Source organism: Scyliorhinus torazame, chromosome 18 (assembly GCF_047496885.1).
Source record: "Scyliorhinus torazame isolate Kashiwa2021f chromosome 18, sScyTor2.1, whole genome shotgun sequence".
NCBI classification, from domain to species: Eukaryota; Metazoa; Chordata; class Chondrichthyes; order Carcharhiniformes; family Scyliorhinidae; genus Scyliorhinus; species Scyliorhinus torazame.
Genome location: NC_092724.1, coordinates 147,979,545 through 147,998,536, shown reverse-complemented (window position 1 = coordinate 147,998,536; position 18,992 = coordinate 147,979,545). Strand labels below are relative to the sequence as shown.

Below are 18,992 nucleotides of genomic sequence, written 5' to 3'. Positions count from 1 at the left end.
TGCCGCCAGTCAAATCTTAGTTGTCCTCCGATGCTGCACAGCAGACATCGGTAACCCTTTGTGTAGGGCTGATTACAGCAACTCACCGTCAGTGATTGCGATTCTGTCTGGACAGCATAGCAGCAGAAAATGACTGATATCTCCCAATTGCCCTGAACATCTTATACACCTCTTGTATATAAACACAGTATGTTTCTCAGCTATATAGTCATAGAATTCCTACAGTGCAGAAGGAGGCCATTTACCTGCATCGAGTCTGCACCGACCCTTCGAATGAGCACTGTATCCATGTCTACCCCCCTTGTCCTATCCCTGTAATCCCATAACCTAACCTGTACATCCCTGGACACTAAGGGACAATTTAGCATGGCCAATCCCCATACCTCTCAGAACTTTGGACTGTGGGAGTAAACCAGAGCACCTGGAGGAAACTCACACAGACACGGGGAGAACGTATAAATTCCAATCATCCAAGGCCGGAATTGAACCCGGGTCCCTGGTGCTGTGATGCAGCAGTGCTAACCACTGTGGCCGCCCTTTGTATGGGAAGCATTGTCTTGTCAAAACCAGATGTTTACAGACTCTGATACATCATTTGAGAATTTGCAAGTGGTTCATTTGTTATTTTTTGAATAGATCACTCCATCTGAGCTTTGACAAAAGGTTACCTGGACTCGAAATATTAGCTCTTTTCTCTCCCTGCAGATGCTGCCAGACCTGCTGAGATTTTCCAGCCTTTTCTCTTTGGTTTCAGATTCCAGCATCCGCAGTAATTTGCCTTTACTCCATCTGAGCGTGCAATGGATCCTCAGCAGTGCCGAGAATAAGAGGGCACTGGAACGCAACCGTTGTGCAGCCACTTAAATGCATGACATGCAGTGGCCTGACCACAGTGCAGGGAACCAAACCAGGTCCCGCCCAGCAGAAATCACCACCATGTGTCAAAACCCTAACTGCCGCGAAGTAACAAAAAAAAATGCATTGGGACCGGAGTGACAATTGTAATTGAAATCAGAGTTCTGTTAGTCGTGAAAGTGCTTGTGCTGAGTTCTTGTGGTCTGAACCCTTGGCTGGTTTGTGTTTTTGAACACCTACTGCAATCCCAGGCACCTACTGTGTGTGAGATTGTAACCGGTGCGAGTGCTGTTTTCCTCACCCTGTGGCACTGTACCGGGCGGTGGCTGCAGGTACATTTACTGCCACCCCCTCGAAGTTCAGAAATAAAACTTGGTGGGTAAGTGAAAACTACAATTCCCACAATGCCTCCCCCCCTCCTGCAGGAAGAACGTGATGACACGCTGAGAAGTTTGAAGCTGGTGAACTCAGCTCCGGCCGATCATGTAGCTGCAGCTCCGTAATTACCGAACAGCTTTTTTTTGTGTGCATTTGCAAATCTTCGCTGCTTGCAGCCTGCTTCCGAGTTGTGCAACCGGCCATTCCCTTCTGCATAGTTCGCAGCTGCAAAAAAAAAACACCAAAATCGCGCAGGATTCCCAGGTGGATGAAAATTGGGAGGCACCAATCTTTTGCATCTTTGTTGCAAAGCTGAAAAGGCAAAGTCTTTTGTGATTCCCCCTCCCCCTCCCCTAACCCCCCCCATCAACACACACAACTCCCCTCCCAGCAAGGGGGAAGAGAGGGAAAAAAAGAAAAAAATGTCGCTGTCAAAAGGAGGTAAGGTTTGCACAGATACATGGGGCGATATTCGAGTAGAATGCAAAAAGACCTGTGCTTAATGCAAAATGCAATGGTGCACCTTGAGCTTTGCAATGTCAGTGCTAAGTTTCAAGGCTTGCAGAGCTGATTGCATTTCCTGTTTTAGCTGAACATACTGAATTTGCATTTTGCAGACAGTGGATCCTGAGGCTGGGCTGTGCTGTTCAGCTGGTCACTGACGTATTTGCATTCCGATTACTGAGCTCAGGCTGCTTTTTTGCAAACAGATCGAGGTGTTAATATGTTACGTAAAAGCACTGCTCAAGTTGGGGGGGGGGGGGGGGGGGTTGTTTAAATGCGTTGCGTTGATGAGCAGAGCTGCACGCAACCGTCATTCGCATTGAGGGTTTCTTTGAAACGCTAATTAAATGCATTAACTTCACAAACGTGCATTCTCGCAAAAAAAAGTCCTAATGCATGATTCACAAATAACAAAACTATAATTGCAAGGAGCAACTTGAAATAAAGCGGCCAGGACTTGAATTTCAATAACCCTGTAAATACTTAAGAATATATTTGCACTCGAGTTCTAAACTAGTCCAGAATTATACCTTGTTTGCATGCAATATTGTTAGAGATTATTCGTCGCTGTCAACACCAAGCATGGGTCTTGTACAGAAGCAGCAATCACACTGAACAACGCGATGCTAACGTTAGATTTTTGACACTCACGTTTTCCAATCATATGAAAATGGTGTTTGTGAATTGACCATTTATCGCCTCCAGCGCACAAAGACTGGACACATCTGTCGCTGCCTTTTGTATCTATTAAATGCCACAAGCGCTGGGACTCTATTGGCCGCTTCACAATAGCAAGAGTCCTGGTCCTGGACACCCTGTAAACTCCTTCAAACAACAATAAAAAACCCTTTCAATCACATTCACCTCCGACGCTTGCTTTATTAGTGTTACCTTCATTCATAAACAGACCCCCCCCACCTCCCCTCCACCAGGGTTGAGCATGTCAGTGATGGGAATGTAACGAGTTTCTAATTTTTTTGAGTGTTGGAAGGGATGGGGAGTGCTGTAATGCAACGTTTCCAAAGACCCTGCACCGCATTTACCCCATCCCCAAACCACACCACTCTGATCATCTTCGTTACCAACCCCAGCAATCCCTTTCAAGCCAGTTTCGTGTCTGTGGGAGCTTTGTTTCAAGTCATTTCTAATTTGGGGAATCCACCGAGGGAGGAGCTTTTTCCTATGCTAATTATTTTTGCTTGCATTCCTCGTAAGATCCCAATTTTTCTATGCGACTGAGAATATTTTATTGCATTATCTTTGGACCCCGCCAGAAGAGAGACTTCCCCAGGTAGAGAACGCAAGTCGGAATTCTAAGGGTTAAAAACAGAATTAAGTGATATTTATGATCACATGAAGTGACATGACTTCCATGACTATCTAAGCATATGGATGTTAAATCGTGTATCAAAATGATTATTAATTCTAATTTGTGACACTTGGCTGATCTGTAACCAGCATTGCTCAAACCTCTATCCTATCCAATGCATTTATATGGAATCTTTCACATCCACGGGATATCCCAAATCACAGCCAATTATGTAATTTAGAAGTGTGGTTATTGTTGTAAAGTAGCTAAACAGATGAGCCAGGAAGCTCCCATAAACAGCAATGGGACAAATGACCAGGAATCCCTTTTCCCGTGTAGGTTAAGGGAACACCCTAGTGTTGTTTCCATGGCAGCACCTCAACAAATCAGAGTCGACTTACCAATCAGCACCTAGTTCTCCTGTAATGTAAATTGTTTGTAACCCTTTGAAATTTGACGTTCTTGCATTTGTCCTGATTAGTGCAAGATGAAACTTCATGTCACTTTTCAGCAGTATACAAATGCAGTATTAAGAAATTCAATAGCATACTAAATCATCTTTGATTAATAGTAGTGATGATTGACACTAATTTAGCTTTCTCAGAATCATTAAAACCCCTGAGGAAGGTATTTGTACTTAGTGCTTAATATAAAATAATTATAAATAGCCCATTTTAATTATAATTTTGCCACATTACCTTTTGAAAGAGTCCCAATGATGAAACCCCTACAGCTCCAGGAAAACAATTGTTTGATATATTTATTTACTGAGGGCAAGGCAGTTTTTACACCAAAGTGAGTTGATTTAGCATTCATGTCAAAAGGGCTAGAATACAAGAGCAGGGATGTACATCTGAGGCTGCATAAGGCTCTGGTCAGACCCCCTTTGGAGTACTGTGAGCAGTTTTGGGCCCCGTATCTAAGAAAGGATGTGCTGGCCTTGGAAAGGGTCCAGACAAAGTTCATTAAAATGATTCCTGGAATGAAGAGCTTGTCATATGAGGAGCAGTTGAGGATTCTGGGTCTGTACTCATTGGAGTTTAGAAGGTTGAGGGGGGTTCTTATTGAAACTTACAGGATATTGCGAGGCCTGGATAGAGTTTACGCGGAGAGGATTTTTCCACTTGTAGGAAAAAGTAGACCCAGAGGACACAATCAGACTGAAGGGACGATCTTTTAAAACAGAGATGAGGATTTTTTTCAGCCAGAGGGTGGTGAATCTATGGAACTCATTGCCTCAAAGGCTGTGGAGACCAAATTACTGAGTGTCTTTAAGACAGCGATAGATAGTGTGGTATTATCAGGTATTGCAGTACCCGAGAGGCTGAAGTTCCATTGGTTAAACCTGGGGGTTTACCATTGGCTGTATAGTATGTAGCTCCGCCCTGACAGGCAGGGTATAAGAGTCAGTGCCGTCCCAGCAGCCCTCATTCTGTACCTGAGCTGCTGGGGAACAGTTCTAGTCTATTAAAGCCTTCAGTTGTGCTACAACCTCGTTTTAGTAGTTATTGATCGTGCATCAATTTAATAGACTAGAACCTGTGCGCCCGCACGTGTTTTCGGAGCAGGATGGGTTTGGGTGTTGCTAGCCAGCTCGGGAGCGAGGTCCCGGAGGACTTCCTGGGGAAGACAAGGAGACGTTCGTGAGGTGTCTGGTTGGTGATCGTACAGAGCAGTGACCGGATGGAGTGGAGGGCCTTCTGGAGGACTTCTTGCCAGCGGGAGACTGGGAGCTTCCTGGACCGTAGGGCCAGTAGAACGATCTTCCAGACCGTTCCGTTCTCCCTCTCTACATGCCCGTTTCCCCAAGGGTTGTAACTTGAGGCGATGCCCTTGCTGAGCAGGACAACCAGTTACAACCCCTGGGGAAATGGGCAGGTAGAGAGGGAGAACGGAACGGTCTGGAAGACCGTTCTACTGGCCCTACTGTCCAGGAACCTCCCAGTCTCCCGCTGGCAAGAAGTCCTCCAGGAAGCTCTCCACTCCATCCGGTCACTGCTCTGTACGATCACCAACCAGACACCACACGAACGTCTCCTTGTCTTCCCCAGGATGTCCTCCTCCGGGACCTCGCTCCCGACCTGGCTAGCAACACCCGGACCCATCCTGCTCCGAAAACACGTGCAGGCGCACAAGTCGGACCCGTTGGTCGACAGGGTCCATCTGCTGCACGCTAACCCCCAGTACGCCTATGTGGCGTTCCCTGATGGCCGACAAGATACGGTCTCCCTCCGGGACTTGGTGCCTGCCGGAACCCCCGCGCACCCCATCCATTCCCCCCCCCCCCCCCCTCCACAGCACCTCACAGGAGGGCCAGTCCTCCCACCGCCCCTGCCTGGGCCCTCCCACCCACCGACGCCCCCTACAGGCGCCCCCCTCCCAGGTCAACCGCTTTCCCCACCAGCACCGTCTAGGGGTGACAAAGCTGCCATGGAGGCCGAAGCCACGCTCCCGGAATCGCAGACGCCTGGACCCCCACCGGAATCACCACCAAGGCCCAGACGCTCCTAGAGGACGACCAGGGCACCCGACCGACTGATTGCTTCATCTTAACCGATCTGTAACTAAATAATAAACACTGACTGTATATATCTGCCATGACTGTAAATATCCTCTAAACACTGTAAGGAGGTATCACGGTACCTCCATATCAGATCATACCATCCCATGTTGAATACAGTTGTAGCCGCTGGCCACCACCCCCGCCGGACTCCCTTTTAACAGGGGGTGAATGTGGTATTATCAGGTATTGCAGTACCCGAGAGGCTGAAGTTCCATTGGTTAAACTGGGGGTTTACCATTGGCTGTATAGTATGTAGCTCTGCCCTGACAGGCAGGGTATAAGAGTCAGTGCCGTCCCAGCAGCCCTCATTCTGTACCTGAGCTGCTGGGGAACAGTTCTAGTCTATTAAAGCCTTCAGTTGTGCTACAACCTCGTTTTAGTAGTTATTGATCGTGCACCAGATAGGTTCTTGATTAATAAGGGGATCAGGGTTATGGGGAGAAGGCAGGAGAATGAGGATGAGAAAAATATAAGCCATGATTGAATGGCGGAGCAGACTCAATAGGATGAGTGGCCTAATTCTGCTCCTGTCTTATGGTCTTTTGATTCATACTTCAAAACTGAAATGTATTTTTAGATTAGAGGCTCTCTTATGCTCCATATAGTTCTGTAATTTATTTTGAAGGAATATTCTCCCAATAAAACATCTTGTTACATAATTTGCAATAGTGCCTTAAGCCATGAATTGAATCTTGCGAAATGTCATTAGTTGGGCCTTTCTTGTATAATTGCGGAGTGCTAAAATGTGCCAGGCAAACGTCCTGTTGAAGTGATCTGTTGCTAAAGAGCTGTGCTGTTTGCATCTGTGATTAGGGAACATATAACTGTGATTAGGGAACATATAACTTTATGGTGCAGGCAATGGTTTTTGTAGGCGTGAATGCTCAGCGTAGTGCTCCTTTACTTATTTACTGGTTTTACATTTGACGGTCTTAACGTTTCTTTTTGAAAAGCTCATGTTATTTCTGTAAGGAACTAGTCGGGTCTCAATATTATATCTGTTTACTTGGCAGTGATAATATAGTCTTTGGAAATCTTTTGAGATTGATTTGCATTGGACTAATAGAAATGTTTCTAAAATTGATAGTAACTGAACTTGTTCAAAATGTAGTGGTGCATGCCAGCTTTGATTTGTAAAACAAATTAATTTATGCAATTAGAACGAATGAAAACTAAAATTGATGATGAAAATACCACCAATTTTAGTGCCTCTTTTAAATTTAAGTTTCAAATTGTCGGTGAAGAATGACCAAGGTTATGTATTTTTGACATGAGGCTAAACTGAGGTGTTCATTGTTACCTTTTGGATATTGTGTTTCTTGGATTATATATGTAACAATACCATTTAGTGGTTATGTCTTCTGGTTTTCATATGTTCAAAATATTCACGCTTTGAGACTCAAAATGCATGAACTTCAATGAGGGTATTTCTTGCTGCTTTCCATGTGGTTGATGGACTCATACATTGTTGCTTGGCACCTGGCTGCAGTGCGACAGTGAATGTGGCACCCTGGATGTATATTCTCATAACAATTAGTTCCTAGCTCTTTACAAATAATATAACAGTGACACTATACACAAATTAAATGCAGATGACTTCAGTATACACAAAAGAAAGTGGTCAGATGGAGCATTTAGAATTTGAATTGAATGTTAAGCCGATATAATGAAGGGTTTCCAGCACTCTGGTCCATCACAATGTTGCTGTTCTCCCTCCAGCGAACTAATATTTTGCAGCGATTAATTGTGATTGTGCTGTCTTTTTAAACATCCACTAGGTACTGTCCAATTGTATTTTTGAGCAGAAAGTCTGTGCCTTATTTCTTTCGGTTTAAAAAAAAAAGGAACTATAAAACAACATGAAGAATCCTTTCAACCAACCACTCCACTCCAAATCCAATCACAAAGCAAGTAAAAGTATATTACGCATGGGGTTGATGTAGAATAAATAATCACAAATTAATTAATGTTTTCCCACAAAAGTGGAAATTAAATCAAAATTATTGGCAATTTTATATGCATTATATCCAAAATCTGATGGTAACATTTGGAATGTCTTAAAAATGACACCAGTTTGGTTCATACTGACATTTTTTGACAATCAAATTAGTAGTCTCGGACAAAGATATACCATTGGTCCATCTAACCGATTCATTCAGCTTCCCAAGTAATCGAGATGTCCTAAATCGCATTTGCTGACCAAAATTTGTGTAGTTCCTTTTTGAACCTTGTTATGATTTTTTTACTCTGTTCATTTCCCTGGTTCACATGTTCTTTATGTTTATCACCCTTGTACCAGAAACAAATTGTGTCTGACTTGACCATTTTCTTCACCTTCCTGTTGTACTTAATTCTTTGTAATTTTACATGAATCTGCATTTCTTGATATGCCGAATAATCTGAAATATTTCCAATAAATTCATGTTCCACAAGATGCACCACATTCCCCCCACATTAGTTCAATTAAAATTTTTTAGTAAATCCATTTTGACGAAATTCTTTTAATATGTTCAAGTGTGTAGAATTTAAATCCATAGAATTCCTAGAGTGCAGAGGAGGCCATTTGGCCCATCGAGTCTGCTCCCTACATGGGCCCATTGCCCTGCCCTATCCCTACAGCCTCACCTAACCTGCACATCTGTGGACACTAAGGGGCACTTTTATCATGGCCAATCCACCTAACCTGCACACCTTTGGACTATGGGAGGAAACCGGAGCACCCAGAAGAAACCCACCCAGACACAGGGGAGAACGTGCAAACTCCACACACACAGTCACCCAGGGCCGGAATTGAACCCGGGCCTCTGGTGCTGTGAGGCAGCGGTGCGACCAACCACTGAGCCATCATTAAAAAGAAACATCTGAGATTTTCAGAGGATGAGCTAAAATGAGTTCTCCATTTTCTGGGGTCTTTTTAATTGAAGAAATTTAAAAGACTGAGTTTGAGGTACATTGTAGAATTGAGCGAAACAGGACATAAACCACCAAACCCGTTAAAAGTGACAGGTTAATAAATGTTTACATTAATTACATCTTTCATAGAGAATACTTTAATTTCATAGAATTTACAATGCAGAAGGAGGCCATAAGAACTAGGAACAGGAGTAGGCCATCTGGCCCCTCGAGCCTGCTCCACCATTTAATGAGATCATGGCTGATCTTTGTGGACTCAGCTCCACTCTCCGGCCCGTACACCATATCCCCGAATCCCTTTATTCTTTAGAAAGGCATCTATCTTTTTCTTAAAAACGTTTAAAGGAGCCTCAACTGCTTCACTGGGCAAGGAATTCCAGAGATTCACAACCCTTTGGGTGAAGAAGTTCCTCCTACACTCCGTCCTAAATCTACCTCCCCTTATTTTGAGGCTATGCCCCCTAGTTCTGCTTTCCCGACCAGTGGAAACAACCTGCCCGCATCTATCCTATCTATTCCCTTCATAATTTTATATGTCTCAATAAGATCCCCCCGCATCCTTCTAAACTCCAATGAGTACAGTCCCAGTCTACTCAACCTCTCATCATAATCTAATCCCCTCAACTCTGGGATCAACCTAGTGAATCTCCTCTGCACTTCCTCCAGTGCCAATATGTCCTTTCTCAGGTAAGGAGACCAAAACGGAACACAATACTCCAGATGCGACCTTACCAATACCCTATACAATTGAAGCATAACCTCACTAGCCTTGAACTCCATCCCTCTAGCAATGAAAGACAAAACTCGATTAGCCATCGTAATCACCCGTTGCACCTGCACACCAACCTTTTGCGACTTGTGCACCAGCACACCCAGGTCCCTCTGCACAGCAGCATGTTTTAACATCTTACCGTTTAAATACTAATCCATTCTGCTGTTATTCCTCCCAAAATGGATAGCCTCACACTTGGCAACATTGAATTCCATCTGCCAGACCTAGCCCATTCACCTAACCTATCCAAATCCTGCTGCAGAATTCCGGTATCCTCTGCACTTTTTGCTTTACCACTCATCTTAGTGTCGTCTGCAAACTTGGACACATTGCACTTGGTCCCCAACTCCAAATCGTCTATGTAAATTGTGAACAACTGCGGGCCCAACACTGATCCTTGAGGGACCCCACTAGTTACAGCTTGCCAACCAGAGAAACACCCATTTATCCCCACGCTCTGCTTTCTGTTAGTTAACCAATCCTCTACCCATGCTACCACTTTACCCTCAACGCCATGCATCTTTAGTTTATGCAGCAACCTTTTGAGTGGCACCTTGTCAAAAGCTTTCTGGAAATCCAGATATACCACATCCATTGGCTCCCCGTTATCTACTGCACTGGTAACGTCCTCAGAAAATTCTACCAAATTAGTCAGACACGACCTACCCTTTGTGAACCCATGCTGCGTCTGCCCAATGGGACAATTTCCCTCCAGGTGCCCCGCTATTTCCTCCTTAATGATAGATTCCAGCATTTTCCCTACAACCGAAGTTAAGCTTACCGGCCTATAATTACCTGCTTTCTGCCGACCTCCTTTTTTAAACAGTGGTGTCACGTTTGCTACTTTCCAATCCTCTGGGACCACCCCAGAGTCTAGTGAATTTTGATAAATTATCACTAGTGCGTTTACAATTTCCCTAGCCATCTCTTTTAACACTCTGGGATGCATCCCATCAGGGCCAGGAGACTTGTCTACCTTTAGCCCCATTAGTTGCCCAATACTGCCTCCTTAGTGATTACAATCATCTCAAGGTCCTCACCTATCATATCTTTATTTCCATCAGTCACTGGCATGTTATTTGTGTCCTCCACTGTGAAGACTGACCCAAAAAACCTGTTCAGCTCCTCAGCCATTTCCCCGAATCCTATTATTAAATCTCCCTTCTCATCTTCCAAAGGACCAATATTTACCTTGGCCACTCTTTTTTGTCTTATATATTTGTAGAAGCTTTTACTATCTGCTTTTATGTTCTGAGCCAGTTTACTTTCATAGTCTACCTTACTCTACCATTCGGCCCATCTAGTTTGCAATTGCCCTTGGAAAGGGAACCCTACCTAAGCCCACATCTCCACCCTACCCCCATAACCAAGTAACCCTACCTAACTGTCTTGGGACACCAAGGGCAATTTAGCATGGTCAATCCACCTAATCTGCACATATTTGGACTGTGGGAAGAAACCGGAACACTTGGACGAAACCCACGCAGACACGGCGAGAATGTGCAGACTCCGCGCAGACTCCGCACAGTCAGTGACCCAAGCAGGAATTGAACCTGGGATCCTGGCGCTGTGAAGTAACAGTGCTAATCACTGTGCTACCATGGCACCCTTCTGATTAATTTGATTAATTTATTGATCTTAATGTTGCCCAAGTCTATTACTTCTAAACAAAATGTATTAGTTGGTTGTCTTTAATGTAGAGTTTGTAGTACTATTATTAACATTTTTGCAGTTGCAACCATTTCCAGCCAAGACACGATGAAAACAGAAGATCTCAATTTAAGACTATAAATTGAAGCGTGCATAGTCATGTGACTGCCATTAAGCTTGGCTGTTTGTAGAAAACCATACTTCATTTTTTCCTTACCTCACGTTTCTGAAAGCAGCAATTCCTGCTGGATCTCAATTGCTATTGATCATTGACATAATTAATAATAACTTTACCGGTATTCATGAATACCGCCTTCTCAACCTTACCCCTCGCCTGAGGTGTGGTGATACTCAGGTTAAACCGCCACCAGTCAGCTCTCCCCCTCAAAGGGTAAAGCGGTCACCTGGGACTTTGGCGGCTTTACGTTATTTACAATATAACTTTACTTGTTCACCTAATCCTATCAATTCTCCTAACTGGTAGGAAATTGGGATACCTTCACAGAACTCTTCATTTGACCTGGAACATGCAGTTGTTTTTTGATTTCCGAAATATTTTTGTTTCTGTTGTGTTCCCATAAAGTTTGTCGCTGATGTTTGCCCTTGGCCTGTTTGGGAGGATGGGATGAATCTGTGTATCTTGGTCACATCTATTATTGGTCCATGGAAACTTTATTAAATGATATGAGCAGAGAATGCCAGATTTTTTGGCTTTCCCCATGGTATCCCAGCCAAGAGCTGGGAAGCTGGTTGTCTAGGGGGAAGTACTGTGTGAAAATATGAAGTAAGAGAATTCCAAGACCGAGCTATATTCAGCAGAATGTACTTAATTGGTATTTAAGTGATATTTTACTGAATCAGCCCAGGATTACATTATTTATATATATATACAATATTTTTCAAAGTATATATGATATATGCTGACAAACTAGGTAGGTTTCGTGAAACGTTTACGTGATGACATTTAAGAGGCATTCAAGTTTAGTAAAAATGCTGCATTTGCTGAAAGTTATTTAGAGCAAGCAATTGTTACAGGAAACTGAAGCTGGGAATGTCTTGAGCAAGTGGGAGAGAGAATAAATACATTGTAAGCTCACCAAGGCAGAAATAGGCAGATGGAGCCATGGCTATGGCTTATTTTGTCAAATTACAGTGATATTCATTTCCATTCTGCTGTGTCTCCAGTTGTCTAGACCACATGGTTAGAGCTGATTTACTGCAGGCGAGCCAATTTTGACGAAGCTTTTATTTGGATTACCCAGCAATTACTGGACCCAGAATATTTAGATTTTGGCCTTGTTCACAGTTTCACGTTTTAAGGGGCCCAGTGCCACTGGAAGGCCTCTTATACCCACAGGGTTGGCATGGGCAAATTGAGCACTGGTACTCAATATTTACACAACAAAAGTCCCCCAGTGGTTAGCACTGCTGCATCACAGCGCCAGAGGATCGGGTTCGATTTCAGACAGGGAGGTCTGTGTGTGAAGTTTTCACATTCTCCCCGTGTGTGCGTGAGTTTCCTCCGGGTGCTCCAGTTTCCTCCCACAGCCCAAAGATGTGCAGATTAGGTGGGTTGGCCGTGCGGAACTGTCCCTTAGTGTCCAAAAGAAGTGTATGTTAGGTGGGGTTATGAGAATAGGCTGGGGGATTGGGCCTAGGTAAGGTGCTCCTTCAGAATGTCTTCAATTCAATGCACCCCAAACCAGATTTTCCTCTCCATTCGTCCTCTGCTCTCCAAAAGGTGATGATTCATATTGGAATGTAGTTCAGTTAGCCCTCTTGCAAGTGCTTTCCTTATAATAACCCAGGAACTGGGCAGCACGGTAGCATTGTGGATAGCACAATTGCTTCACAGCTCCAGGGTCCCAGGTTCGATTCTGGCTTGGGTCACTGTCTGTGCGGAGTCTGCACATCCTCCCCGTGTGTGCGTGGGTTTCCTCCGGGTGCTCCGGTTTCCTCCCACAGTCCAAAGATGTGCAGGTTAGGTGGATTGGCCATGATAAATTGCCCTTAGTGTCCAAAATTGCCCTTAGTGTTGGGTGGGGTTACTGGGTTATGGGGATAGGGTGGAGGTGTTGACCTTGGGTATGGTGCTCTTTCCAAGAGCCGGTGCAGACTCGAAGGGCCGAATGGCCTCCTTCTGCACTGTATAAAAATAAAAAAAATCTTAGGGCAGCACGGTAGCATTGTGGATGGCACAATTGCTTCACAGCTCCAGGGTCCTGGGTTCGATTCCGGCTTGGGTCACTGTCTGTGCGGAGTCTGCACATCCTCCCCGTGTGTGCGTGGGTTTCCTCCGGGTGCTCTGGTTTCCTCCCACAGTCCAAAGATGTGCAGGTTAGGTGGATTGGCCATGATAAATTGCCCTTAGTGTCCAAAATTGCCCTTAGTGTTGTGTGGGGTTACTGGGTTATGGGGATAGGGTGGAGGTGTTGACCTTGGGTAGGGTGCTCTTTCCAAGAGCCGGAACAGACTCGATGGGCAGAATGGCCTCCTTCTGCACTGTAAATTCTATGATCTATGAACTGAGTGTCAGCAAGTTGTTTGTCTGTTTTGAAGAACTGTATATGTTGCACATTTTAAAATCTGCGTAAAAAACATAGATCCACCTAAAAATGGGCTACTGTTTATTTACTGTACATTGTGTCCGTTATTAAAAAAATAAACACTGATTTTCCATGTTGTCACTCAGATTTTGACTTTTAATCTGAATTGTCCGTGTGGAGTTTGCACATTCTCCCCATGTCTGCGGGGGTGTCACCCCCACAACCCGAAGATGTGCAGGTTAGGTGGATTGGCCACGCTAAATTGCCCCTTAATTGGAAAAAAAAATTGGGTACTCTAAATTTAAAAAAAAAAGGAAAAGGTGGAATATGCTCTCAGGCAGGTGAGTGACCCAGGGCCGGGATTTGAACCCAGGTCCTCAGCACCGCAGTCCCAGTGCTATCCACTGCGCCACATGCCACCCTATATTTCACCTTTTCAAAGTGCAATCACTCCATTAAAGCCCCCAGCCACACCGAGGCACAGGGTGGAGAAACTGACCTCCACCCCAGTAGGACCCACCAGCGAGCGATCAATGAGGCGAAGGCTAAAACATCTGCCCCGCTTTAACAATGTAATCATAGCCACAGTGTCACTTGCAATGGCTCCTCCTATCTCTCCTGCATTGTTGCCTGTGGTTTCCACCTTTTCAAATCTTTCCGTGGCCTCAGCCCTCCCTATTTCTACAATCCCATCCAGCCCCCAACCCTATGATCTACCTGCTATCATCTAATCCTGGCCTTTTCAGCGTGCCTAATTTTATCGCTCCACCATTGATGGCTGAGTCTTCAGCTGTTAAGCCCTAAGCTTTGAAACTCTCTCCTTCCACTATTCAGATTCTCTACCTCTTTTTCCTTCTTTCAGACACTCCCTAAAACTTTGGCCATTTTCCCTAATATCTCCTTACGTGACCCTGTGCCTTGTGTCATGATGTCTGACATTCCGTGGGACAACATATTATGCGACAGGCGCAGCATCATGTTTTTTGATTTTTCTCGAGGTTTCCTTAACGCCTGTGCATTGGGAGACCAACTGCCACTTTAATTTGGTCGTCCTGCTTACTGTGTTTATTTAATATGCAGACATGAAGTCTTTATCTTTGACAAGAGGCCACAATTGCGGTCGCTTGCTGAATATTTTTGTAACGACGATCGCTTCACAATGGAACTGGTCAGACCTTTATGACTGCTCCATGTTTTCTGTCATTGGAAAGTCTTCCGATTTTTAAACTTACTTCTGCAACACTTCCTCGACTGTGAAATGGCTGACCCCGTAACTTCTTGTCTTATTTTCCTGTCTGCACATCCAAGTAATTTTGCTCAATCTTTTTCATTTGCCCCTCTCTAGTTGTTGTGTGGAACTCATTCCAGTGAAGCAGACACAAGGCTTGATATCTCTTATCACAAATTTTCAAACACCACTTCAAAGTACTTGATTTGAGTCTGGTGACATAGACATGATTTTGTTTTCTCCTGTTTTTAGATTTCTTTCTAGGTCCTGCATCTGTTTCGATCTCTGCTTTGATTGTCTTCATAATTTAGAAGGAAAAAACAATGTTTGGGAAGTGTTTTTGAGACGGCAATAGACCTTTCATGCTGTGTTTTCAACTTGCTTGTGCTTTTAAAATCAAAACATCCTGCTGAATAAATTGTTAATCAGAAGGTGAACAGGTTGTCATGAGGACAACACTGTAAGGTGTATGCTGGTGATTCACACCTTCTGATATCAAATTATATCAAAGTTGAATAAATGTACTATAGCTAAGATAAGACCATAAGGCATAGGAGCAGAACTAGGCCACTCCGCCCATCGAGTCTGCTTCGCCATTCAATCATGGCTGATATTTTTCACATCGCCATTCTCCTGCCTTCACTCCATAACCCCTGATCCCCTTATTAATCAAGAACCTATCTATCTCTGTCTTAAAGACAGTGATTTGGCCTCCACAGCCTTCTGCGGCAAAGAGTTCCACAGATTCACCACCCCCGGCTGAAGAAATTCCTTCTCCTCTCTGTTTTGAAAGGATAGTCCCTTCAATCCGAGATTGTGTCCTCTGGTTCTAGTTTTTCCTACAAGTGGAAACATCCTCTCCACATCCATTCTATCCAGGCCTCGCAGCATCCTGTAAGTTTCAATAAGATCCACCCTCATTCTTCTAAACTCCAACGAGTACAGACCCAGAGTCCTCAAACATTCCTCATGCGACAAGTTCTTCATTCCAGGGATCATTCTTGTGAACCTCCTCTGGAACCTTTCCAAGGCCAGCACATCCGTCCTTAGATACGGGGCCCAAAACTGCTCACAATACTCCAAATGGAGTCTGACCAGAGCCTTATACAGCTTCATAAGTACATCCCTGGTCTTGTATTCTAGTCCTAGATCTAAGGTTCGTTTCCTACTTTAAATATCCTGACCACTGAGTGGTTCCTGTTGATCTGCGAGCTATATTTCTCACGAGCATCTGTTCAATACAGTCGTGTAACTACTCTCTCACACAGGACATGTGCAGAATCTGGGCGGCATGGGAGCACAATAGTTAACACTGTTGCTTCACAGCGTCTGGGACCCGGGTTCAATTCCCGGCTTGGGTCACTGTCTGTGTGGAGTCTGCACGTTCTCCCCGTGACTGCGTGGGTTTCCTCCAGGTGCTCCGATTTCCTCCCACAAGTCCCGAAAGAGATGCTTGTTAAGTGAATTGGACATTCTGTATTTTAAAAAAATCTTTGTTGTCACAAGTAGGCTTACATTAACACTGCAATGAAGTTACTGTGAAAATCCCCTAGTCGCCACACTCCGGTGCCTGTTCGGGTACACAGAGGGAGAATTGAGAATGTCCAATTCACCTAACAGCACGTCTTTTGGGACTTGTGGGAGGAAACCGGAGCACCCGGAGGAAACCCACGTAGACACGGGGAGAACGTGCAGACTCCGCACAGACGGTGACCCAGCGGGGAATCAAACCTGGGACCCTGGTGCTGTGAAGCAACAGTGCTAACCACTGTGCTACTGTGCTGCCCCTAGTGTTCTCCCTCAGTGTACCCAAACAGGCGCCGGAGTATGGCGACTAGGGGATTTTCACAGTAACCTCATTGCACTGTTAATGTAAGCCTACTTGTGACACTGATAACAATTATTATTATTCAGCAACTGGGTGGAGGTAAATTTAAATTTAAAATTTCAGAATTATTTTCTGTTGGACGCAGACAAGAGGGGAAATAACTCGTTAAGCGGTGTCATGATATCCATATTAACATATCATGGTGCAATCACACACACACACTGATGGACAGGTAGATGGACCAACCAACACACACACAACATCACATCCAATCACCAGTGAGAGCACACGCACTATAAAACAGGGAACACCACAGTTCCCGCTCAGTCTACCAGGAGATAGCTCAGAGCACAGAGCTCACAGCGTGCCACTCAGACATACACCATGTGCTGAGTGCCTCACTAAGATAGTGCTGGGGCTGGGTCCACAGGTTAGCTGGTGAAGCATGAACCACAGCCAGAAGTTGATAGTTATTATCGCACAGAATAATAAAACCGAGTTGTACCATCTACGATCATGTTGGTTCGTTTGTGTATCGGAACACCCAACACGACAAGCGGGATTATGTGACTTTGATATAGAGATCAAAATGTGGTCAGTCCTGTCTTGTTTTATTCATTTCCAAAATATGTGAAATAAAGTGACACCAAAATTGTAATTAGCTCTGTATAACCAGCCCCATGGTGTCCCGCTGCATTCTTTTTGGAGGAAAAAGTTTCAAATTTCTTAACACATGTATGTAGCTGAAATTAAGATGTTGAACCCACTCTTTTTCACACTTCATTTCTGTAGGATGCAGATTTGTTTTACAAAATGGAAGGTTAGGGTGAAACAAACTCTAATGATACAGTACAGCTCATTTAATAAAACTTAAATCGTGGCAAGTTTGCACATTTACATGCATTAAAGCTGTTTCTTAATGTGGCATTTAATGGGTATTAACCTTTATCCTTTACTGAACAAACAGAGAAACTATGGTTTGCAGAGCAATGGTCGTGACTCATTTTAAGGGTTCATCAAGTTCGTCGATCCATTTTTTTAATGTATGGCTTCTTGTCATTTGTGTTGATAAGTTGGATCTGGGTCTAATTTGAAATTGGCATGTTAACATGACAGGCTGGAGGGCCGAGTCATTGACGTGCTATAAATTTTGAGAATATGAATTTTGTCTCATATTTTGAATGCTGTACAACAAATTCCATTTTGTTCTTTGGGAGGCAAAATAACTAATTGTTAATTATCCCCAAGCAATGGTGATGGTGATCGGAGGAAGAAGTCGGAGCATTTATTTTAGACGAAGGATGATAATAATGCAATTTCAATAATGCTTTATGTTTGATTCTTTGCGGTGGCTAATTTGTTATTTTCTGTATTTAACAGGCTATTTACTGGCCCAGTAATTTCTTTCTTTTGGCCCTTTGCCCATACTGGGGAGACTTTTTTTTTTGAAGATCACTCCTCCTTTTGAGTGTAAACTGTTAAATACAGATCCGGAATGTACGGTATTTTCCTGATCTGGTGGGCAAATACTAGGATTCCCCATCCTCTCTAAGGTTGATGGATTGTTGCCAGATCAGTTCAACATAAACGTTCCAATTTATTTCTGATGTTTTGTGCCTGGTTAATGCTTTCCCAGGATTTGGGAAGCAGTGGAACAAAATGAACCGGAACCGCTGTTTCCAAATGCCCAATGCTTTAGATGACGACTGGTTTTAGTTCTTCTCTTGATGTGGATTTGGTTTAATTTCTGTTTTTCTAAAGGATTATTATCCTTCTCATTATTGTGTTTCTGTTGCCTCATGTAGCAGCCTCTTTCACCCAGAAGGATGTGGAGACTTTAGAGAGGGTGCAGAAGAGATTTACCAGCATATTGCCTGGTATGGAGGGCGTTAGCAATGAGGAGAGGTTGAATAAACTTGGTTTGTTCTCACTGGAACGAAGGAGGTTGAGGGGGCGACCTGATAGAGGTCTACAAAATTATGAGTGGATGGTCAGAGACTTTTTCCCAGGGGAGAGGAGTCAATTACTAGGGGGCATAGATTTAAGGTGAGAGGGGCAAGGTTTAGAGGAGATGTACAAGGCAAATATTTTACACAGAGGGTAGTGGGTGCCTGGAACTCGCTGCCGGAGGAGGTGGTGGAAGCAGGGACGATAGTGACGTTTATGGGGTGATGTATTATGTACTCTGGGTCAACACAGGCTGTAACTGGATGCAGCTTTGACCAAAAGATACTCCAGACCTTGAAGTTAGTTCAATCTGATTTATTGAACCAGTAGCACAGTTCTTTATGAGTTCGACTCTCTGCTAACCTAAGTGTGGTTACTCTCTGTCTGACTGAACCAGACTAGCTCTTAGCCACGTGCTGGACGTGTGAAACTGTACATACACCCTGACTCACTCTGTAGATGTTCATCATGGAAAGAGGCGGAGTGTGTGTGCCTCGTG

General features: G+C 44.1%; 1 protein-coding gene across 1 annotated transcript in view; it reads left to right on the top strand.

Moving 5' to 3' along the window:
• The first annotated feature begins 1,287 nt into the window (after positions 1–1,287).
• The window catches only part of map2k6 (mitogen-activated protein kinase kinase 6), a 157,377-nt gene continuing 139,672 nt past the window's right edge, over positions 1,288–18,992 (top strand). The window contains exon 1 of the mRNA XM_072483562.1: positions 1,288–1,674. Within this exon, the coding sequence (XP_072339663.1) occupies positions 1,656–1,674 (19 nt within the window). The 5' untranslated portion in view covers positions 1,288–1,655. The remainder of the gene's footprint in view (positions 1,675–18,992) is intronic.